The 24753-nt window shown below is 40.6% G+C and overlaps 1 protein-coding gene across 10 annotated transcripts in view; it reads right to left on the bottom strand.

Moving 5' to 3' along the window:
- The window catches only part of TNRC6B (trinucleotide repeat containing adaptor 6B), a 261892-nt gene that overhangs the window by 131326 nt on the left and 105813 nt on the right, over positions 1–24753 (bottom strand). The window contains exon 1 of one of the 10 annotated variants that reach the window (XM_012175686.4): positions 9768–9931. The exons of the other annotated variants lie outside the window; for them this stretch is intronic. Coding sequence (XP_012031076.2) covers positions 9768–9772 — 5 coding nt within the window. The 5' untranslated portion in view covers positions 9773–9931. Of the gene's footprint in view, positions 1–9767; positions 9932–24753 lie in introns of those variants that run through there. 10 annotated transcript variants of the gene reach the window in all.

Below are 24753 nucleotides of genomic sequence, written 5' to 3'. Positions count from 1 at the left end.
ACCACATAAGCCCACTACTACACAGTACAGTTGTTTTTAACCAAGGCACAGGTAACCAAGATGCACTTCTAAAGGAAAACAAAAAGGTAAGGAATTAATTTTCACATTGATTTTAAAAACAGGACTTCACAGAATAGCTGACACTTCAAGTTCTAAAATTTCATGGAAATATGAAATTTAAGAAAATTTCATGGAAAAATGATGGAATGGTGCACCAACCCAAAACCAACGCCTGACTTTCCAGTGTGAACAAGGATTGGTTCCAAGCATAATTCAGGATCATTTCTATCTTTACAGGTTATTATTCAGAAGTTCTAGTTAGCAACTACCTAGCAGTGTAAATCAGTGAGATCACTAAATATAATAAAAATCTCTGAACCTGCTTTTTTATAAACCACTCATATTTAGCAAATATTATACTGGCCCAGATGTCAAGAAATACAAAATGAATATAATAGTCTATGGCCAAACAGCCTGTCAAAGAGAAGTGAGATTCAAGCCCAAGATAATTAGCCTTTGGCACCCTTCCCCCTCATGCACCTCTATCCACGCTAGAAGACTGGGACAGCGGACTGAAAGCTTCTGAGAACCGTGGAATCCTGATGTCACCTCCCACCGAAACCACTCATCTCACTTGCTCCACAGAGTTGAAAAAGGGGGCAGCAGTGCTTCTACCCCTCCAGCTAAACCTGCTTTTAATTACTTTTTAAAAGCTTTTTACTTTGTATTAGGGTGTAACCAATGAACAATGCTGTGAAAGTCTCAGGTGAACAGAGAAGGGACTCAGCCATATGTATCCATTGTCCCCAGAACTCCCCTCCCACCAAGGCTGCCACATAACACTGAGCAGAGTTCTCTGTGCTGTACACTAGGTCTTTGTTGGTTATGCATTTGAAATATAGCAGTGTGTACATGTCCATCCTAATCTCCCTGACTATCCCTTCCTTAGGTGTAAACCTCTGTACCTAGCAATTCTAACAGGACACAAATTGGTTATATTTTAAAACTTTTACCGATATACCATCTTGCAGACCTGAACAATTTTTTTCAATTCCTTGTTTTAAATTTTAGAACCTACACACTAAAAAAAAAAAAAGTTCATCTTCTCACAAGTAAACTTAGGATTTGACCACTCCAATCCTAAAAATTTCATAAGCATAAGCCCCCATGTTTTAACATCAATCCTATGAAATGCTTTGACATGGGAAGAACGTTTAGTGATGACCTGGCTATTTCCAAAACGCACGTTACCTGCAAGTACCTGTCTTACTTTGCATAAATGCTCTCTGTCTAAATTCGTAGCCACACACAGCTAGTGTGCACTTTTAATGAGGCTACTGTGACAGAGAAACTGAATTTTCAAGTGAATTTTAACTTAAATTTTAAGGGTGTTCCCTAGTTGCCTGGTGGTTAGAATTCTAGGATTTTACATCCATGGCCTGGGTTCAATCCCTTTTTAGGAAACTGAGATCTCGTACACTGCATGGCAACAGCCAAAAAAAAAAAAAAATTTTTTTTAATTGGTAATTTATTTCCATTACCAGAAAACTTTTGTATGTTTGGAAAAACCTGGATATGTGAATATACTTTTTCAACTGTGTCTGTGCTCAGCTGTATCCAAATCTGTGACCCCATGGACTATAGCCTGTCAGGCTCTTCTGTCCACAAGATTTTCCAGGCAAGAACACTGGAGTGGGTTGCCATTCCCTACCCCAGGGGATCTCCCCGACCCAGGGATCAAACCTGCGTCTCCTGTACTGGTAGGCAGATTATCGCTGCACCACCTGGGAAGCCCCAACTTTTTCAACTACAAGTTTTATCAAATCTAAATACAGATCAAGCATTTCTAATAAAATTTTATGTTCAAACTGAAATGTGCTGTAAGGATAAAACAAACACCAGATTTTGAAAAACTGAATATTAAAAAAAGAATACCAAATATCCCATTAATATTTTAAAACATATTACATGTTGAATTGATATTATTTTGCACATCTAAATATCTAAATAAAGTAGATATTATTAAAATTAATCTCACCTGTGTCTGTTTTGGCCGCATGGCTTGCAGGATCTTAGTTCCCCAACCAGGGATAGAACCTGGGCCCTTGGCAGTGAAAGCACAGAGGCCTAACCACTGGCCCGCCAGGGAATTCCTACTTCTTTTTTAATGTGACTCTTGGAAAATGTAAAATAACACATGACTCACATTCTATTTCCCCTGAATGGTGCTGGCATAACCTAATGACTCCTAACCCTTTCCCACCAAGAACGCCTTCCACGAGCAGGTTCTGGGAGGCTGCCATAACCAAACATTGTTCTTCCTGTGTGACCCCAAAACCTGCTGACCACATCTGACACTGAGAAGTCCTTCCCTTCTCCTCACTGGCTCTGACTGACTGTCCTGCACAAGCACCTTTCTTTAATCCTCTCCCAGGTCCACCTTCTCTTCCTGTCCCCAAGGCCCCATTCTCAGTTCTCTTTTCCATTCTCTGCACTTCCATGGTGACCTCATCCCCTCTCAGCTTCAATTATCACTTCTACATGGAGGACTTCCAATTCTTTATCTCTGCTTCTGAACTCTTTCTCAAGCGTCAGTTCCACATTGTCAGCTGCCTGCCAACCAGGTCCATCTGGAAGGCCTATCAACTTCTTAAATTCGGTATGTCTGACCTGGAACGTCACATCCTTTGCTGGAGATTCTAATCATTCACCTTGAACACCTGGGGTCCCTGGGAGCTCCTCTAGCCCCACAGTCTTACAGCAGGCTCTTTTGGAACGAAAAGGGCTCTTCGCCACAGCCTCCTACCTGGTCTGCCTGTCTCAATTATCCCCTCAGCTCTCCCCTCTTCCAACCCCACCGCACCCATTCTCCTCTGCCCCACTGCCATACTAGTTTTCTCAAAATACCACTTAGATCACATTGCTATCAGACTTTCAACAGATCCCCACTATCTGCCGCAGCAATCCAAACTACTCGGCAGGCATCCCAGCTCTCCTACAGACAACTAACCACCCTTCAGTCCCCTCTGAACACAATCAGCCCTCCTCCAGCTGCAATACTCTGCCCTCAAGACTGCTCTTCTGCCCAGTCTTCAAAGAAAGTGAAAGTTGCTCAGTCGTGTCCAACTCTTCGTGACTCCACAGACTTTACAGTCCGTAGAATTCTCTAAGCCAGAATACTGGAGTGGGTAGCCTTTCCCTTCGCCAGGGTATCTTTCCAGCCCAAGGATCGAACCCAGGTATCCGGCACTGCAGGCAGATTCTTTACCAGCTAAGCCACAAGGGAAGCCCAATCTTTAAAGTTCAGCTCAAATAAAGGGTCCTCATAAAGCCTTCTCTCATTAACCGAGCTGAAATTAGCCTTTCTCCTCCCTGAAACTCCTTTCGTATTTCTAACGGCAACCACAGTAGTAATGGGAGTGCGCCTGTGGTCTTATCCTCTTTATAAAAGAGTGTCCTTTCGACAGTACCCAACAGCACTTGCACAGCACATTGCCATTTGTGGACATTTTACCAAAGAAATCAACTTTAGAAGGAAAATCTTGGTAAAGTTGGGACCATGATGATTCTCAAATTTTTATCTCCAGCCAGTTATCTAATCACTCCTCCAGGGATCTTCCCGACCCAGGGATTGAACCTGTGTCTCTTACGACTTTTGCATTGGCAGGTAGGTTCTTTACCACTAGCACCACGTGGGAAGCCCTGACCTTCACTTAGATGTCCCAAGATTCAATTACTCCAAAACTGAACTCATTTTCTTGATCCCACATCTGTCTCTTGTCTTAAGGGACCCTTCCGTGAATGGTACAACCATCTCATCAGGAGCCCAGGCCAGAGACAGAGGTGTGATCTTTTATCTCCCCAATCCTGATCCTCAATGATCAGGTTCTGTGACATCTTCTTCCTAAACGCCTCTGGATTTAGCCATTTCTTCCCAACTCGCTGTCAGTCCAGGCCACCACTACCTAGGACTACTGCAATACGATCCAGTCTTATACTCAACCCTCCAGCCACTTTCTACAGGGTGGCCAGAGCATATCTTTCAACAACTCAACTTGAACAGGTGAAATTCCTGCTGAGAACCCTTTAACTGTTCTCAAGATAAAGACTTCCAAACATGACTGATAGACTCTCCCACATCTCACCAGTGTTTACCTTTCCAGATTCACCTTTCATTTCCCAGATTATCTTTTCTCTTACACACATCCCGCTCCAACCATGTCCAAGTACTATACATACAGGTCTCCAAATATGCTGAAGTCCTCTCTTGCCTCAGGGCCCTTGCACAAGCTGGTCCTTCTATGTGGGTTGCGTGTCCCTCTTTCGTAATCGTCCAACACCCTGAGGACTGACCAAGCTCCCTGCATTTATATTCTTTCTAACTTCATAATGGTACCTGGAAAACAATCTCCCTACTATAAAACGCCTATGCTAGCACTTATTCCAATGCCTGGCAGGTAACAGGTATTCAATAATTATTTGCTGAAATGAATCAACAGATAAAAATGGCTTTCTTTGAAATAAATTCCAATCCAAGGTCAATGAATGAATGTTATGTGTCATCTTTATTAATTCAAAAGCATTGTATCAAGTGGGTAATTGACCTAAATTTTATCTGTCTTCTGAGTCAAAACTATTAGCAGTTTGGTTAAATAAATAAGAGTTTATATGTGCAAGCTCAGAATAACAAAAATGAAGGAAAAAAACACTGCATTTTCTGCTCTCCTTTGCCTTGTAAACTCTAAGACCAATTCATTTGAAACTGTTGAGAACCTTTTGATGCAAAACACAGAATGTATGAAAAGCAGCCAAGCAAATGTGGATACACCACAGGGGCAGAGCCTGAAGGAAACCGGAGCACATGAAGAGCCGACATCAGACCATAGGAATGCAGGGACTTGAATAAAAGAAAGGGCTCAGCGCGGCTCCTATCCTCATCCAGGCAGAGGCTCCGTGCAATCAGTGCCCTGGCGTCCCCATCCCGGGAGCCGTCAGAGGACCGAGGCTTCTGTGGGGCCGTTACAGCCTTTTTGGTTTATTCAACAGAGAGAAACAGGGAGAGCAAAGGGGAAGGAAACACTACGCAAGACTAGGTGCTGGTCTTTTCGTTCCAGCATTTCCTTTATGCTTCACAACAAAGCATTGTGTCCATTTTACCGATGAAGAAACAGGGGCTAATTTTGGTCCTGGTGACCTTATACTCAGGTCTACTTCAAAAACATTTCTCCTCAGTACTCGCTTGTGCTAAGCCCTATTCTAGACCCTGAGGGCTGAGCAACACACACAACATTCAAGTCTGCTCTGGGTAGTGGGGAATGAAGTGCCACACGCAAATAATGTGATTTCAGACACTGATACAACTGGTGGTGGTTTAATCGCTCAGTCGTGTCTGACTCTTGCAACCTCATGGACTGTAGCCTGCCAGGCTCCTCTGTCCATGGGATTTCCCAGGCAAGCACACTGGAGTGGGTTGCCATTTCCTTCTCCAGGGGATCTTCCTGACCCAGGGATCGAACCTGGGTCTCCTGCACTGAGCCACCAGGGAAGACCAAGTGATACAACTGAAGGGTATTAAGAGAGGGAAACTGAGGGCTGTGCTAGAGTAACAACTGATCACGCAGGGTTCTCAGACAATTTAAAATATAATTTTGCACAGCTAAAGAAAATAATAACGGATAAAATGACTACCTCGTCAAACCTTAAATGGAAGTCTCTAGCACAACCAGAAGCAAAAATTACCATTCATTCCCTCATTACCAGTGAGGAGACCATCAGGTGAAAGGAATTATAGCATTACCCTAGTTGTAACCCAAAGCAGTAGGTTAGATAGTCATCAGATGGCAAACATTTCCACATGAACCAGTGGTTCCTGGGGGCCCTGGGCCGACCAAATTAATTCTTAGCTCTCGAAGCACCTACATACAACACCAGCATCTGGCATAAATGATGGCTGAGTATTTGAAGGAAGAAAGGAAAATGTGTTAAAATGTCACCATTATGGGTTAAATCCCTTTTCAGGCCAAGTGGCTTCAATTCACCCCACCCCACCCCACCCCACCCCCAGTTCTAATCATAAGAAGCAGGTGAGGGAAGTCGGATTAGTGTAAATCCTTGAACAATACTGTACTAGGAAACAATTAGCCTAGGCTGCCCTACTCCCCAGCTAATGGTCAGAAACCCCACCTTTAAATCACAAGGTCCACTTAAAGAAAATCTAACAGCCAAATGACAACTAAAAATTAATGAGGAGTAATTATTTGGCTTCTTTAAACAAGGGTTCTCCTCACACAGATACCAGGCTACTTATGCACCAGGGACGTGCTCTACCTCTCACAGAGCACCAAGGTAAGGCCAGTGGGTCTTTCACTGAGCATCTCCCTCACTAAAGTGGTACTCCTTAGGGTTGGGACCAAGTACATTCATCTGTGTTGCTTCAGGGTCTTGTCCAGTTTAACCGACAGAAGGTCAATGATTATACTGAGTTGTAAAAATTAAATTTCTTGCAAACTTTTCAGTCCTGGGGCAGCTGGGTAGGGTGAGGCCTAACCCCTTACTACTGTTATTTGCTGGGGCTTACTCTGCAGAACCTGAAGGTCTCATCATCACAGATCACTCCTTCGTGTCTCTTGTAGGATTAAGAGCTGGAAAAGCCTTACAAGTCTCTGCTTTAATTTTTAGAAGCTGATTTCTAAATGACTTGTCCCAGTAGCGAAAAAGAGTAACAAATGGCCATTCAAAGCTGAACAACAGAGTTGAGTTTGCGCCGTATACCAAAGATGCCAACACTTTCTTTCTGGTATGCAGATAGAAGGACGGAAAAACAATTTAAAAATAAGATACCACTTCTGATTAAACAGTGCTATCAATTTTTGTGATGTTTCAGTAAAATCTTAATAATGAATCCGTGACATTTCTTTCTGCAACACAGTAGCATTGTGAATAGTAACATTACTATAATATCACAAGTAGACCCAGCAAAAGGAAATAGGCATTGGGGGTGGGGAGACTTTAGTGACGATTATATTATTTTTTCTCCAGACAGAAACTTCCTCTGCATACACTGCCTCATTTTAAAAAACCACAACATGCAAGTTCTAGTATTTCTGCGTTTTGCTCTTTGTAACATCAGCCACATCTCTAAAGTTTTTAAAGATTCATTTCACAGTGCCAACAGAAAGAAAACTTCAACAAAAGGCACAAATTAAGGACTATCCAGCTGCACACTTGATGTGTAACTCATTTTTATTTGCTCCTGAATTACCAGAGTTTGGTGTGCCATAAGGATTGGCTCTGCAGGAACTCAGATCCAAAATGGCAGCTGAGCGTCTGAAACTCACCAGAGCCATAACGCTTAACATACGTGAAACCAGGTCTTATTTATCACACTTCTCAACCTGTCTAGAGAGAAGACTATTTACCAAAACATTTCAAAGAATCAGATGGCGTTCTGTTAGATGTTCATTGTATCATTCTCCTTCCTGCCTAAGAAAGCAGGCACCCTGCTTCTGGTCCCTCCGCTCTGCAAACTGAATTAACCTGCTATTCACATGTTCACACAGTCCAGAAAAACAAGCTAATGACAAAATGTGCAAAGCTGAGGTTCACCTCATTCTTCTTCTGTAAGGCCAATTTAGGAAATGGGCATAAAATGAATCATCTAACAAGTAAAGCCCCAAATAAGCACTTTCATTTTCAGAAAAAAACAACAACAAAAACCAGAACTCTAATTTTCCTCAGGTCTACCACAAAACAACACTCTATTACTATGGTAATTTCTACGTCTTTTCCTTTAAATTCAAGCTGTAAAAAAATTTTCTAAGAGACAAATTTCTTCCAGATTACCTTTTGAATGAAATGTTTCCAATCTTACACAAAAGCTGAACTTCTACCACCAAAAAAATTTACTGAATTTAAACCGTCACTTCCCCACTCATTTCCATTGCTACTAACAACATTAATTTTAGAAAAATAATAAAATACTTGCTCTTTATAGAGACAGGACTTTAATTTTCTTTACGAATTCAAATGGAACGTCTTTTTGTTAAATTAGCGTGAAAGTCCCTTCATCTACAAACAATTGGCCCAAAGAAACAGGCCATTTTCAGCACAAGAGGCCAATCTATTTTAACAGTGAATAAAGCTTTTGAAAGCATTACACACCCTCTTGCAGACTGTCAAATTTTCAAAATGGTCCAGCATTTTTCCCATTTTTTAACACTTTCAGGCCCAGCAAGCATCTTATAATTAGATTAATTAAAAAGGAAACAAACCAAAAAAAGCCCCACTGCTTCCTTCTGATCAAAATTATCCCATTTATGCTTAATTACCTTTAATCCAAGTCTACATATTTAATGATGGGGATATGACAATTCAATTTGCATATTTTAAATGGCCTTTCTAAACTATACTTTGTAACAGCTTTAGAACAGTCTCTTTCTCATGCCAATATGCTAAGGCATAGATCAGGAGGATACAAATTAGGAGAAAAAAAAAAGAAAAGAAAACAAGGCCTCTGCAAGCCAGGGATATGCTGAGGGGGGTGGGGTAGTTTCCCCAGGGGTGGGGGATATTTCCCCACCACATCACAAACTACAATCCTTTCAGCCCACCAGACCGAGAGCATTACATCACACTCTCACAACGATAGGGGGAGGTGGCTCTGAGAAGGCAAGTTTTCAGTCCTCTTCCCTCCCCATCCCCAGGCTTTCTAGAATCCTGCATTAGGAGTAATGGAATTTAACTTCAGGGCACTCGCTGCACACAGTTTCGAGGGTAACCAACAGACATACAGGTACACCTACTTATTTAGGTGACCAAATACGACCATTTCACAATGGATACGTGGCTGAAACAGACAACTAGACGTACAGAAGCTGAATTTGTGCTGAAAAGCCCAGTTCATCCGTATAAAATTAAACAGAAATTGTAAGCCATGAGAAACGGAGAAGGCCAACCCACAGGGAGAAAGAGAGAGAGAAATAATTCCTAATTGGGGTGATGAGCTGTTCTATCTTTCAAACACCATGTTTACGAGATACTCCCACCACTTGGTTCAAACCACGATCAAAATAAAAGCGCATCTGGCTGCACATTTGAGCACACACACAAGAGACCCAGCGCAAACGAGCGCGCGCCGAGGAGAGGGGTGATCCACACACTGCTTGGGAGGTTTTCAAGCGGGGAATCTACAAACCCCAAACCTCCTGGCGTTCACTCGCCCCCAGCCTGATGTTTAAAATGTATCAGGTCTTATTTTAGGTTTTACATCTCTCTAGGAAGGATGGCCAAGCTTTAAGAAAAAAAGAAAAAGGCTTTCCCGTGGTAGTGCTTGCCCTCCCAGATCCTTTGTCGGCCTTAGCAGCCGAAAGAATGCAAACCCATTTATATTTATGCAAATTTTTGCAGCAGATTTAAGGGGGTAGGGAGAGGTCTGTGTTTTTTTTTTTTTAAAAAAAACCTCTTTCTAAATATCAAATTTTCAATTTCTCGCAGCTTCATTTATTTGCAAGACACAAACAAGGATGAAAATCTGCATATAAATTAAAAGTGCAATTAAATCACTTCAAAATTAAATATTTTACCAAGGCTTTTCCATTTCTAAAATGCCGAACCAAAAGTACATCACGGGTCTGATTTACAGATTCACGAAATGTCTGAAGCCAGTCTCCATGCTAGACAAATGTCGATTTGCAACACCACTAGTGAAAACGGTTAGACAAGATCCATATAAATCAATTGGTTTTAAAAAATTGAAAATATTTACCAACCTCATAAAGTGCAGCAGTGCTTAAATCCAGCAAATTGAGGCATACAAGGTAGAAATGGAAATGAAAAAAGGTCCAAAAAATGATTTCTTTTTGTCTATCTGTTTTTTTGTATTTTAAATATTCAGAAACCAGCAGAGACTCTGTCGGCCATTTTGGCTTGAACTAACTCTCACACTCACTCTCCCTCTTGCTCTCTCTCTCCCCCTCTGTCTCTAAAGGAAGCAGCTTTTTGTGACCTTCAAATAGAGGCGGATCATGTGACTTCGGGTAGGTTTGTCAATCAGGAAAGGGGCGGGAGCTTGGGCTGAAACTGCCTTAAAGGGAAAGCGGCCCTTTTCCACTCACTTTCATTTGTGAAACGGTGTTATCTCATACTCTCCACCTACACATACTGAATGTGAAAGTGGCAACAGCATAAGGGTAACAGATGAACAAAATAGAAAAACCTTTATTGCTTTATAGAAATATGCTCAGTTGCTAACGATTCTTACAGATCCTGGAGCTTGGCTCACTTGCTACAGTTATTCTCTGGATGTTTGGGCAAGCACAGGCTGGCAAACTGCTCTTTAAAGGGGGACTTAAACAATATTTTACCCAAACAGGAGAGACTTTAGTCTTCAAAGACTGAGGTGAAATATAGGACACAACTGATCTCTAACAAGCTCCTAAAATGCACAGGAAAAGACTGAAAGGAAATATACCAAAGTATGAGCTCTGAATGCCAATTCAGAGAGGTTATGTGACTTTTCTCCATCACACAGCTAGACAGCTGCATAACAGTAAGTGGTCTCCCAACTGAACTCCACATTTGTATTTAAAAAATCATTTTATTATCTTGTTATTTCATTTATCTATCTATTTTTTGGCCATGCTGCACGGCATGCAGGATCTCAAGTTCCCTGACCAGGGATAGAACCTGTGCCCCCTGCACTGGAAGCACAGTCTTAACTACTGGATCACCATATTTATTGTTTCAGGTGTATGTATGTTTGGTACCTCCTCCCTCCACCCCAAACTATGCTACAGCAAACTGTCAGATGAGTCACTTTTAATGCCCTCCCCAAACTGAAGTAGCAGCTCTTCAGCTGACCGGGAGGCAGCGCTAAATTTAAAACCTACCTGGTTTCCCCCATGCCTAAGTCCCTTCTGACTCAGTGCATCTTGTTTTCTCCCCACCTAAGAAAACCACGCTGGGTTTGCATCTCTAGCCCTGGGGCTAACAAGCTGTGTAACCTGGGTCAGGCAACTCCCTTCACCTTCTGGGCCTCAGTTTTCTCATTTGTGGAATGTAAGGACTGGCCATCAGTAGATGGTATCTTTGGTTCCTTTCAGCCCTAAAAACCATACTCTCTGTTTCTTTCTCTTTAGCAGTTCTGTTTCATCTTATCTCAAGTCATTACCCCAGGAAAGTTTTCCTTAACCCTCCCCGTCTAGACCAGGCCTTCCTGTTTAACACTCCCATAATTCCTTTACTACCTCTTCATAGCACTGGTCGTAACTGCAATTTATTAATTGTCAAAGAACTTGCTTGCAGCTGGTCATTCCCAGTATATATAAAGGACACACTACATCTTCCTTCACTGCTGTGTGGGGCCCAACACCTACCTGGCCTGCATAGTAGGGAAATGAATGAATGAATGACTTAGACTTCCATTCAGAAGTGCTGGGCTGATCTAAGGAAATGTGCCATCCAAAGACAAGGAATAAAAGTCATATAGTTTCCAGAAACTCATCTCTATTTAAGGACTGCTTAAGGAAGCAAAGTAACTAAAATGACAGAAAGCGGGCAAAAGTGCCCTGTGACCATCAGACCCCATCTATCTCTATGAACCAGAAAGGGCTGGATTCCACAGTGTGACTCCCCTAAACAACTGGGCTGACGGAGTGTAATCTGACATGCCAGCCAGCAGAGAATGGATGGATTCTCTAAGCCCCATATTCCTTGAAAACAAACCTATGAACCCTTTTAAATCCCACATGCTTGTCATCCTGGCTTCTGAGTCTTTGTAGAGTCTCCCTCCTTCACTTTTTCCACTCTGACAGAAGAGCAGGAAAGGAGCTGTTTCAGGGCAGGCAGAGGCCAATGCCCAGACAATCTGGCAGCCTGAATATTTATGGCGTAAACGCTTCCACTGTCTTTGCACAGACCAGAGTGGAGTAGGAGCCAGGACCTGGACTGACAATTGAGATGTAGGCAAAAGCAGGAAACTCCTAGGATGGAAATTTTGAACATTTAGTCTATTTTTATCCTTCCAATACCTTCCAGATGAGTTACGGAAAGCTTACTTATGTGGAGCATACTCAACATGTTAGAATGCATGGAGACTGTATGGCTGCCTTGTTTTAATTTGTGATGGACAGAATTTCTTCAGAAGACTGAATATTGCTAAGTCTCCACTCCTCAATTAAGATATTATTCTATAAAAATGTATATGTATTTCTTTCCGTTAAATAACAGGCTGCACAAGAAGTGCAGAAACAGAGACAAATTTTAAAGCAAAATATTAGTTCTATTTGCATATAATATCATTGCTAACTTTCTTCAAACTCCAGGGAATTTTTCTGTTGGTGAGTTATCTCTAAACTTAAAGCAATTAATTCAATTGTTCATCTAGAAGAAAGAAGTGTAATAAAGGTATATTTTTCCTATATTCCCAGACATTTTGGACTTCCTGATATATTTGTATTTCTTGTACTTCTTTATACTAGCAATTAGTGTTTTTAAATTATATTACGAGGTGAGGATTCAGTTCAGTTCAGTCACTCAGTCGTGTCCAACTCTTTGCGACCCCATGAATCGCAGCACGCCAGGCCTCCCTGTCCATCACCAACTCCCGGACTTCACTCAGACTCACGTCCTTCGAGTCAGTGATGCCATCCAGCCATCTCATCCTCTGTCGTCCCCTTCTCCTCCTGCCCCCAATCCCTCCCAGCATCAGAGTCTTTCCCAATGAGTCAACTCTTCTCATGAGGTGGCCAAACTACTGGAGTTTCAGCTTTGGCATCATTCCTTCCAAAGAAATCCCAGGGCTGATCTCCTTTAGAATGGAATGGTTGGATCTCCTTGCAGTCCAAGGGACTCTCAAGACTCTTCTCCAACACCACAGTTCAAAAGCATCAATTCTTCAGCACTCAGCCTTCTTCACAGTCCAACTCTCACATCCATACACGACCACAGGAAAAACCATAGCCTTAACTAGATGGACCTTAGTCGGCAAAGTAATGTCTCTGCTTTTGAATATACTATCTAGGTTGGTCATAACTTTTATTCCACAGAGTAAGTGTCTTTTAATTTCATGGCTGCAGTCACCATCTGCAGTGATTCTGGAGCTCAAAAAAAATAAAGTCTGACACTGTTTCCACTGTTTCCCCATCTATTTCCCATGAAGTGATGGGACCAGATGCCACGATCTTCGTTTTCTGAATGTTGAGCTTTAAGCCAACTTTTTCACTCTCCTCTTTCACTTTCATCAAGACGCTTTTTAGTTCCTCTTCACTTTCTGCCATAAGGGTGGTATCATCTGCATATCTGAGGTTATTGATATTTCTCCCAGCAATCTTGATTCCAGCTTGTGTTTCTTCCAGCCCCGCGTTTCTCATGATGTACTCTGCATATAAGTTAAATAAGCAGGGTGACAATATACAGCCTTGACATACTCCTTTTCCTATTTGGAGCATCTGTTGTTCCATGTCCAGTTCTAACTGTTGCTTCCTGACCTGCATATAGGTTTCTCAAGAGGCAGGTCAGGTGGTCTGTATGCCCATCTCTTTCAGAATTTTCCACAGTTTATTGTGATCCACACAGTCAAAGGCTTTGACATAGTCAATAAAGCAGAAATAGATGTTTTTCTGGAACTCTCTTGCTTTTTCGATGATCCAGCAGATGTTGGCAATTTGATCTCTGGTTCCTCTGCCTTTTCTAAAACCAGCTTGAACATCAGGAAGTTCACAGTTCACATATTGCTGAAGCCTGGCTTGGAGAATTTTGAGCGTTACATTACTAGCATGTGAGATGAGTGCAATTGTGCGATAGTTTGAGCATTTTTGGGCATTCCCTTTCTTTGGGACTGGAAGGAAAACTGACCTTTTCCAGTCCTGTGGCCACTGCTGAGTTTTCCAAATTTGCTGGCATATTGAGTGCAGCATTTTCACAGCATCATCTGTCAGGATTTGAAATAGCTCAACTGGAATTCCATCACCTCCACTAGCTTTGTTTGTAGTGATGCTTTCTAAGGCCCACTTGACTTCACATTCCAGGATGTCTGGCTCTAGATGAGTGATCACACCATCACGATTACCTGGGTCGTGAAGATCTTTTTTGTACAGTTCTTCTGTGTATTCTTGCCACCTCTTCTTAATATCTTCTGCTTCTGTAGGTCCATACCATTTCTGTCCTTTATCGAGCCCATCTTTGCATGAAATGTTCCCTTGGTATCTCTAATTTTCTTGAAGAGATCTCTAGTCTTTCCCATTCTGTTGTTTTCCTCTGTTTCTTTGCACTGATCACTGAGGAAGGCTTTCTTATCTCTTCTTGCTATTCTCTGGAACTCTGCATTCAGATGCTTATATCTTTTCTTTTCTCCTTTGCTTTTCATCTCTCTTCTTTTCACAGCTATTTGTAAGGCCTCCCCAGACAGCCATTTTGCTTTTTTGCATTTCTTTTCCATGGGGATGGTCTTGATCCCTGTCTCCTGTACAATGTCATGAACCTCATTCCATAGTTCATCAGGCACTCTATCTATCAGATCCAGGCCCTTAAATCTATTTCTCACTTCTACTGTATAATCATAAGGGATTTGATTTAGGTCATACCTGAATGATCTAGTGGTTTTCTCTACTTTCTTCAATTTGAGTCTGAATTTGGTAATAAGGAGTTCATGATATGAGCCACAGTCAGCTCCTGGTCTTGTTTTTGTTGACTATATAGAGCTTCCCCATCTTTGGCTGCAAAGAATATAATCAATCTGATTTCGGTGTTGACCATCTGGTGATGTTCATGTGTAGAGTCTTCTCTTGTGTTGTTGGAAGAGGGTGTTTGCTATGACCAGTGTATTTTCTCGGCAAAACTCTATTAGCCTTTGCCCTGCTTTATTCTGCATTCCAAGGCCAAATTTGCCTGTTACTCCAGGTGTTTCTTGACTTCCTACTTTTGCATTCCAGTCTCCTATAATGAAAAGGACATCTTTTTTGGATGTTAGTTCTAAAAGGTCTTGTAGGTCTTCATAGAACCGTTCAACTTCAGCTTCTTCAGCGTTACTGGTTGGGGCATAGACTTGGATAACTGTGATATTGAATGGTTTGCCTTGGAGACGAACAGAGATTATTCTGTCGTTTTTGAGATTGCATCTAAGTACTGCATTTTGGACTCTTTTGTTGACCATGATGGCTACTCCATTTCTTCTGAGGGAATCTTGCCTGCAGTAGTAGATATAATGGTCATCTGAGTTAAATTCACCCATTCCAGTCCATTTTAGTTCGTTGATTCCTAGAATGTTGATGTTCACTCCTGCCATCTCTTGTTTGACCACTTCCAATTTGCCTTGATTCATGGACCTGACATTCCAGGTTCCTATTCAATATTGCTCTTTACAGCATCGGACCTTGCTTCTATCACCAGTCACATCCACAGCTGGGTATTGTTTTTGCTTTGGCTCCATCCCTTCATTCTTTCTGGGGTTATTTCTCCACTGATCTCCAGTAGCATATTGGGCACCTACTGACTTGGGGAGTTCCTCTTTCAGTATCCTACCATTTTGCCTTTTCATACAAGGTGAGGATACGATGTAACAAAAAATGAGCTTACTTTTAGAACTTACATACTCAAATGAGTGTTATCTTTCAGTGTTGCCATCTTTGGTGATTATATAACAACTACTAAAACATTTCTATGAGGAAACAGGATTGAAAATGACAAACTGAACATTTAACCCAAAAATCTAGAAAATGAGTGACAAACTCAAAAAAGAAAATAAAGACCAAATTATAAACATAGAGTAAAAGTCAAAAGAAGAGTAGACTGAATCTTTATTGACTCAAAAAAATTTTGTTTGTTTTAAAATGAATCTGTGAAACAAAAAGATTCACGAACAGACTTGTGGTTGTCAAGGGGGCAGGGGGTATGGGGTGATGGACTGGGAATTCAGAGTTACCAGATGCAAACTATTACATACAGAATGGATAAAAAACAAGTCCAACTATATAACAGGGAACTATATTCAATATCCTAAGATAATCCATAATGAAAAAGCATGTAAAAAATATGTATGTGTAACTCAATCACTTTGCCATAAGCAGAAATTAACCTACTGTAGATCAACTATACCTAAGTTAAAAACTTTGTCTTAAAAAATAAATAACTGGGCATATACCCAGAGAAAACCAAGAGATATGCACCCCAATGTTCACTTCAGCACTGTTTACAATTTCAAGACATGGAGGCGACCTAATGTCCATCCACAGATGAATGGGGTAAAAACATGTGGCATATATGCATGTAAGAATATTACTCAGCCACAAAAGTGAAATAATGCCATCAGCAGCAACATGGACGGACCTGGAGATTATCCTACTAACTGAAGTAAGCCACATAAAGAGAGTCAACTATAATGTGATATGTTTACATTTGGGATCTAAAAAAATTATATAAATGAACTTACGAATGAAACAAAAAGACACAGAAAAGAAATTTATGGTTACCAAAGGTGAAAGGGGAGTGGGGGGGGGGCAGTGGATAAATTAGCAGGTTGGGATTAGCAGATATACACATATATGAAATACTACTATATATGAAATAGATAACCAACAAGGACCTACTGTATAGCACAGAGAACTATACTCAATATTCTGTAATAACCTATATGGAGAAAAGAATCTGAAAAGGAATATCTATATCTGTATATATACACACACACGTATATATAACTGGATACATATATAACGTGTGTGCTCAGTCACCGCTAGGCTGTTCTGTTCGTGGGATTATTCCCGCAAGAATACTGAAGTGGGCTGCCATTTCTTCCCCCAGGGGATCTTCCTGACCCAGGGATTGAGCCCATGTCTCCTGCATTGCCAGGTGGATTCTTTACCACTGAGTCACTTGGGAAGCCTATAGGAAGCCTATAAATATAAATATAAATATATACCAGAATATATAAAATATATCAGAATCATTATGCTGCACATCTGAAACTAACACAATATGATAAATTAGCTATACTTCAATAAAAAACAATAGGTTTTTAAATTAAGTTTTAAAGATTAATAAAAATAAAAAAATAAAAACAAAAGTGGATAATCCTTTGGAAGGTCTCATTAACTAAAAATAAGAGAAAAGTTATAATTAACATTAGGGCTAAGAACAGGGACATTATAACTACAGATCTGAAGAGGCTTTTTTTAAGTTATCAGAGAATTACATATAACTTAATGTCAATAAACCTGAAGATTAAATAAAATGGATGCTAGTCAAGAAAATAGGAAATACCAAGGTCAACTCAAGGGGCTTCCCTGATAGCTCAGCTGGTAAAGAATCCATCTGCAATCCAGGAGACCCTGACTTGATTCCTGGGTTGGGAAGATCCCCTGGAAAAGGGATAGGCTACCCACTGCAGTATTCTTGGGCTTTCCAGCTGGCTCAGATGGTAAAGAATTCACCTGCAATGCAGAAGACCTGGGCTCGATCCCTGGGATGGGAAGGTCCCCTAGCCACAGGACTGGAAAAGGTCAGCTTTCATTCCAATCACAAAGAAAGGCAATGCCAAAGGATGTTCAAACTAACGCACAGTTGTACTCATCTCATTACTTTGTACTCATTACTTTGCCAGTACACGCTAGCAAAGTAATGCTCAAAATTTTCCAAGCAAGGCTTCAACAATACATGAACCAAGAAGTTCCAGATGCTCAAGTTAGATTTAGAAAAGGCAGAGGAACCAGAGATCAAATTGCCAACATCCACTGGCTCACAAAAAAGCAAGAGAATTTCATGAAAACATCTACATTTGCTTCATTGACTATGCTAAAGCCTTTGACTGTGTGGATCACAACAAACTGTTGAAAATGCCTGAAGAGATGGTAATACCAGACTACCTTACCTGCCTCCTGAGAAATCTATATGCAGGTCAAGGAGCAACAGTTAGAACTGGAACAATGGACTGGTTCCAAATTGGGAAAGGAGTATGTCAAGGTTGTATACTGTCACCTTGTTTATTTAACTCATATGCATAGTACATCATGCGAAATGCTGGACTGGATGAAGCACAAGCTGGAATCAAGACTGTAGAGAGAAATATCAATAACCTCAGGTATGTGCAGATGACATCACCCTTATGGCAGAAAGTGAAGAGGAACTAAAGAACCTCTACGTAGAAGTGGAAGATGAGAGTAAAAAAGCTGGCTTAAAACTCAACATTCAGAAAACTAAGATCATGGCATTCAGTCCCATCACTCCATGGCAAATAGATGGGGAAACAATGGAAACAGTGACAGACTTTATTTTCCTGGGCTCCAAAATCACTGCATATGGTGACTGCAGGCATGAAATTAAAAGATGCTTGTTCCTTGGAAGAAAAGCTATGACAAACCTAGACAAGATACTAAAAAGCAGACATTACTTTACAGACAAAGGTCTATATAGTCAAAGCTGTGGTTTTTCCAGTAGTCATGTATGGATATTGTATGTCATGTATGGAGAGTTGAATCATAAAACTGAGCACCAAAGAATTACTGCTTTTGACCTGTGGTGTTGGAGAAGACTTTTGAGAGTCCCTTGGACTGCAAGGAGATCAAACCAGTCAATCCTAAAGGAAATCAACCCTGAATATTCATTGGAAGGAATGATGCTGAAGCTGAAACTCCAATACTTTGGCCACCTGACACAAAGAACTGACTCACTGGAAAAGACCTGATGCTGGGAAAGATTGAAGGCAGGAGAAGAAGGGGATGACAGAGGATGAGATGGCTGGATGGCATCACTGACTTGATGGACATGAATTTGAGTAAGTTCTGGGAGTTGGTGATGGACAGGGAAGCCTGGCGTGCTGCAGTTCATGGGGTCGCAAAGAGATGGACACGAATGATTGAACTGAACTGAAGGTCAACTCAAGAAAAGTTATGAAAATAACAAAAACCCATAGCAGAAATGTGTAAGATATTCAAAGAACTAGCCACTGAAATATCAGGCACAACAGATAATCTCTACATTATCCATACTGTTCTCAAATTTACAGAATAGAAAGAAATCTTTCTTAATTCATTCTATGAGGCTCAGTTCAGTTCAGTCGCACAGTTGTGTCCAACTCTCACTTCAGCACTCAGCCTTCTTCACAATCCAACTCTCACATCCATACACGACCACAGGAAAAACCATAGCCTTGACTAGACGGACCTTAGTCGGCAAAGTAATGTCTCTGCTTTTGAATATGCTATCTAGGTTGATCATAACTTTTATTCCAAGGAGTAAGCGTCTTTTAATCTCATGGCTGCAGTCACCATCTGCAGTGACTCTGGAGCCCAAAAAAATAAAGTCTGACACTGTTTCCACTGTGTCCCCATCTATTTCCCATGAAGTCATGGGACCAGATGCCATGATCTTCGTTTTCTGAATGTTGAGCTTTAGGTCAACTTTTTCGCTCTCCTCTTTCACTTTCGTCAAGATGCTTTTTAGCTCCTCTTCACTTTCTGCCATAAGGGTGGTGTCATCTGCATATCTGAGGTTATTGATATTTCTCCCGGCAATCTTGATTCCAGCTTGTGTTTCTTCCAGCCCCGCGTTTCTTCCAGCCCCGCGTTTCTCATGATGTACTCTGCATATAAGTTAAATAAGCAGGGTGACAATATACAGCCTTGACATACTCCTTTTCCTATTTGGAGCATCTGTTGTTCCATGTCCAGTTCTAACTGTTGCTTCCTGACCTGCATACAGCTTTCTCAAGAGGCAGATCAGGTGGTCTGGTATTCCTATCTCTGTCAGAATTTTCCACAGTTTATTGTGATCCACACAGTCAAAGGCTTTGGCATAGTCAAGAAAGCAGAAATAGATGTTTTTCTGGAACTCTCTTGCTTTTTCCATGATCCAGCAGATGTTGGCAATTTGATCTCCGGTTCCTCTGCCTTTTCTAAAACCAGGTTGAAAGTCAGGGAGTTCACGGTTCACGTATTGCTGAAGCCTGGCTTGGAGAATTTTGAGCATTACTTTACTAGCATGTGAGATGAGTGCAATTGTGCGGTAGTTTGAGCATTCTTTGGCATTGCCTTTCTTTGGAATTGGAATGAAAATTGACCTTTTCCAGTCCTGTGGCCACTGCTGAGTTTTCCAAATTTGCTGGCATACTGAGTGCAGCACTTTCACAGCATCATCTTTCAGGATTTGAAACAGCTCAATTGGAATTCCATCACCTACACTAGCTTTGTTCTAAGGCCCACTTGACTTCGTAATACCCATCTGAACTAAGATATGATACAAAAAAAAAACTATAGATCAATCTTCACTTGTGAAGATGGACACAAATACCCCAAGTAAAATATCAGCAAATAGAACTTAGTGGATTAGAGCATAATTTATTATGACCATGAAAAGTTTACACCAACAATGCAAGAATTGCTAAACTACAAAATTTATTAACATAACTATTTATTCAACAAGTATATTCTAACTGCCTTATATGTGTCTGACTCTATGCTAGGTGCTGGGGATACAGCAGTACCAAATAAGGTAGGTTCATTCCCCCATGGAGCAATATCCTCATGGGAGAAAGAAACTCACTCAGAAGGAATTAAAGAGTTGGTGAAAGTGAAAGTCAGTCAGTGATGTCCAACTCTTTGCAACCCCATGAACTGTAGCCCACTGGGCTCCTCTGTCCATGGAATTCTCCAGGGAAGAATACTGGAGTGGGTTGCCATTCCCTTCTCCAGGGGATCTTCCTAACCCAGAGATTGAACCAGGTCTCCCGCATTGCGGGTGGATTCTTTACCGTTTGAGCTACCTGGGAGACTATGGTAAAACTGAGGGAGACTCACTTTAGATCAGGTAACTAAGGAAGGCTTTTCTCAGAAGGGACATTTAAGCTGAGTTGAAAAGCAACTGCTTGGGCTTCCATAGTGACTCAGTGGGAAAGAATCTGCCTGCCAGTGAGGAAGACAAGTGTTTGATCCCTGATCCAGGAAGATCCCACATGCCGTGGGGCAGCTAAGCTTGAGCACCACAACTACTGAGCTTGTGCTCCAGAGCCTGCGAGCCACGACTACTGAGTCCACAAGCCACAACTTTAGAGCCTGTGTTCCAAAACAAGAGAAACCACCACAATGAGAAGCTCATGCACCGCAACTAGAGAAAAGCCTGTGCAACAGCAAAGACCCAGCAGAGCCAAAAGGAAATTTAAAAAAACAATAAATTTTAGAAAAAGAAAAGCAAATGCTTGAGTGTTCAAAGAACAAGAAGGATCATCAGGAGGCTAGGCCAGATGCCCAGGGGAGAGAGGTGGGAGAAGGTAGGAGAAGGTAGATCAAACTGGGTATTGCAGGTCACAGAAAGGAAAGGATTTAATTGTAAGAAGAATGGAAAGTCACAGAAGAATATTAAAGGAAAGTGAACAGTGCCATTTTATCCATTATTCACTCTCCACTTAATACCTAGGATCTACAAGCTGAAAATTTCAAGGGTCTAGGCAAATGTTTGGGATCTGAAAAAATATATTTACAAGTCCAAAATACAGAAAGAAAATTATAATCATAAAAATTAATAAACGCTTAAGTGTCCTCAGACTATAAACACCAAGCAACGCCATTCATTTCTTAAGTTTTCACTACATTTGAAAATAATTCTCACTTTGCAAAAGATGCTATGTTAATCATTAAAAAATCTTAGGGTAATTACAAATTAAGTCAGTTATTTGTAGCCAGAGAATGTCAGAAGCAAAACAATTAAAATTCTTTTAATCTATGATAGAAAAATAAATAAATAAAACCACATAAATAAATAAAACCACCTATATAATATGGGATGTGGATACCTTTTAAATTGTTTCCTATACAATGAGACAGAAGTCTCTAAAACTTCCCAAAGTAAGCATTCCAAGGACCCATGCTGGTCTTACAACCACTGTAGACAGGATCAGAGTTATATGTTCAAAAGTGATCCTGGCTTCCCCACAGAAAATACGCTACCGAGGACCATGAGGAGAAGTGGAGACAAGCTGGAAGGCAACCATGGCCTTCTAGGTGAGGGAAGATAGCCTGGATCAGATGGAGGCAGTAGAGGTACAGAGAGCACGCAACATATTAAAAAGTAGAAGAGCTTCTATCATAAAGTAACTGGCTACTGCTGTTAATAAGAATCCTCTCTGTGACCACCAAGTATAGTAAGGCCAATCAACCCTTTTAAAAATAAGAGTCCAGGTTCTCCCCTTGCAGTCCAGGGCTAGGACCCAGCGCTTTCACTGCTGTGGCCCCAGATTCAATCCCTGATTGGGGAACTAAGATCCGGTAAGCCAGATGGCAGAGACAAAAACAAAAAGAAAAAAATTCCAAACTCTGAAGTCACCATTCATTCATACAGTCACGAATCATTTTTTAGGGATGTACTATGTATTAGGTACTATACTAGAACCAAGCCCAGGAGGGTACAAAGAGGATTTTAACACCCTGAAGGACAGAGATGTTCAAATTCATAATTAAAATATGGCATAGTGAGTGCCATAATTAAAATACAAATCAAGATAGAAGATAGTTATGCTCTAGGAATACAAAGAACTGCTGTTAAGTCAGAACAGGTTTCATAGAGGAGGCAAGATTTTAAACTGAGTCTCAAAGAATGAGTTGGAATTTGTCATGCAGAAAACATAGTTTCGAAGAAACTTAATACTGTTTTCCATAGAAGTTATGCCATCTTATAATCCCACCAATAGAGCACAAAGGTTCCAATTTAGCCACATCCTTGCCAAAATATTATTTGTTTTTGATTTTTTTTTTCGATAGTTGTCATCCTGATGGGTGTGAAATGACACCTCACTGTGGTTTTGATTTACACTTCCTTGCTGATTAGTGATGCTGAGTGTCTTTACATGTGCTTATGGGCCATTTATGTTATCATCTTTGGAGAAATGTCTATTCAAGCCCTTTGGATATTTTAAAATCATGTTATTTGATTTTTGTTGTTGTTGAGTTGTAGTTCTTTATATATTCTGGATATTAATCTCTTATTAGATACACAATTTGCATATATTTTCTCCCATTCTGTAGGACACCTTTTCACTCTATGATTGTTCTTTGATGCACACAATTTTCAAAATTTTTTAGGTTTGATGTGGTTCCATTTGTCTATTTTTGCTTTTTTGCCTATGTTTTTGGTGTCCTATCCAAAAAACCACTGCAAGGCCAATGTCATGAAGCTTTTATCATATTTTCTTTCAGGAGTTTCAAAGTCTTAGGTCTTAAGCTTACGTCTTTAATCCACTTTGACAATTTTTTGTATATGATGTAAAATAAGATAAAGGTCTAACTTGATCGTTTTGCAAATAGATACCCAAAATCACCAACACCATATGTTGAAAAGACTGTTTCCCCCACTGAATGATCTTGGCACTCACGTCAAAGATTATTCAACCTTATATACAAGGGTTTATTTCTGGGCTTTCTATCTATTCCATTGGTTTATTTGTCTGTCTTAATGCCAGTACCACACTCTTTTTGATTACTGTAGCTTTGTAATATATTTTGAAATTAGGAATGTGAATTCTCCAACTCTGTTACACATGACCTATTATTTTTATAAAATGTGCAAAGGCAATATGTTTTTCCTCACAAACTTAATATAGATCGTTAACCACAGCTTCTTTTCATTTTACCTCTTTTCACCACGATCCCCCCCGTTGGTTGAATTAGTAGCTGTAGGCACTTGGGGGATTCCTAAATGGAAAGCTAAACTGATGATATATTGATTTTAAGTTTAATGGTAAATATTTACGTGGTCCTCAGTCACTTCTGTGTGTGGCTGAGTTACAATGAACTGTCCTGTGTACAAAGATGTTGCTGGGCCACTGAGCATGCTGACAGAAATGTGCAGGGTAGATCATACCACGATGTAAGTGTGTCAATTCAAAGAGCATTTCAGGGCAGTCAGTACACAAGAAAAAATGTAGCCTTGCAATCCTACAGCCCATATATGAGCAATACTTGCTAGAGTTCTCCCAAAGTTGATAACAATCTTACAAGTTTATATCATGTCACCAATAGCAGTTGTCAACCTTACTTTGCTGACCAGGGTCCGCATAGTCAAAGTTATGGTTTTTCCAGTAGTCATGCATGGATGTGAGAGTTGGACCATAAAGAAGGCTGAGCATCGAAGAATTGATGCTTTTGAACTGTAGTGTTAGAGAAGACTCTTGAGAGTCCCTTGGACTGCAAGGAGATCAAACCAGTCAATACTTGAGGAAATTAATCATGAATATTCATTCAAAGGACCGATACTGAAACTCCAATACTTTGGCCCCCTGATGCAAAGAGCTAACTCATTATAAAAGACCCTGATGCTGGGAAAGACTGAAGGCAAGAGGAGAAGGGGGCAACAGAGGATGAGATGGTTAGATGACATCACCAACTCAATGAACATGAGTTTTAGCAAACTGGGAGACGGTGAAGGACAGTGAAGACTGGAGTGCTGCAGTCCATGGGGTCACAAAGAGTCGGACACGACTGGGCAACTGAACAACAACAGCAGCAGTCATGAAGCTGAAAGGAACTTTTAAAATCTATCAATAACAAATAGCATACTTTGGTCAACCATGTTATAGAAGACATCAAATTATCTTTTTATCTCTTTTTAGAAAACGTCACAGAATTATTATAATATGAAGAGGTAATCAAAGTGGAAGCAGCCAAAAAATGTTGGAAAAAAAATTCACAGCAACATGTTAGGGAGATATTAATACAAATGAATATAAAATTATGTTATTTTCTGAATTTTTATCAATTCTTGAGTTGCCATTTTTGTGAT

Source organism: Ovis aries, chromosome 3 (genome assembly GCF_016772045.2).
Source record: "Ovis aries strain OAR_USU_Benz2616 breed Rambouillet chromosome 3, ARS-UI_Ramb_v3.0, whole genome shotgun sequence".
Lineage (NCBI taxonomy): Eukaryota > Metazoa > Chordata > Mammalia > Artiodactyla > Bovidae > Ovis > Ovis aries.
The sequence above is the reverse complement of the archived record's forward strand: the minus strand, read 5'-3'. Positions and strand labels throughout refer to the sequence as shown.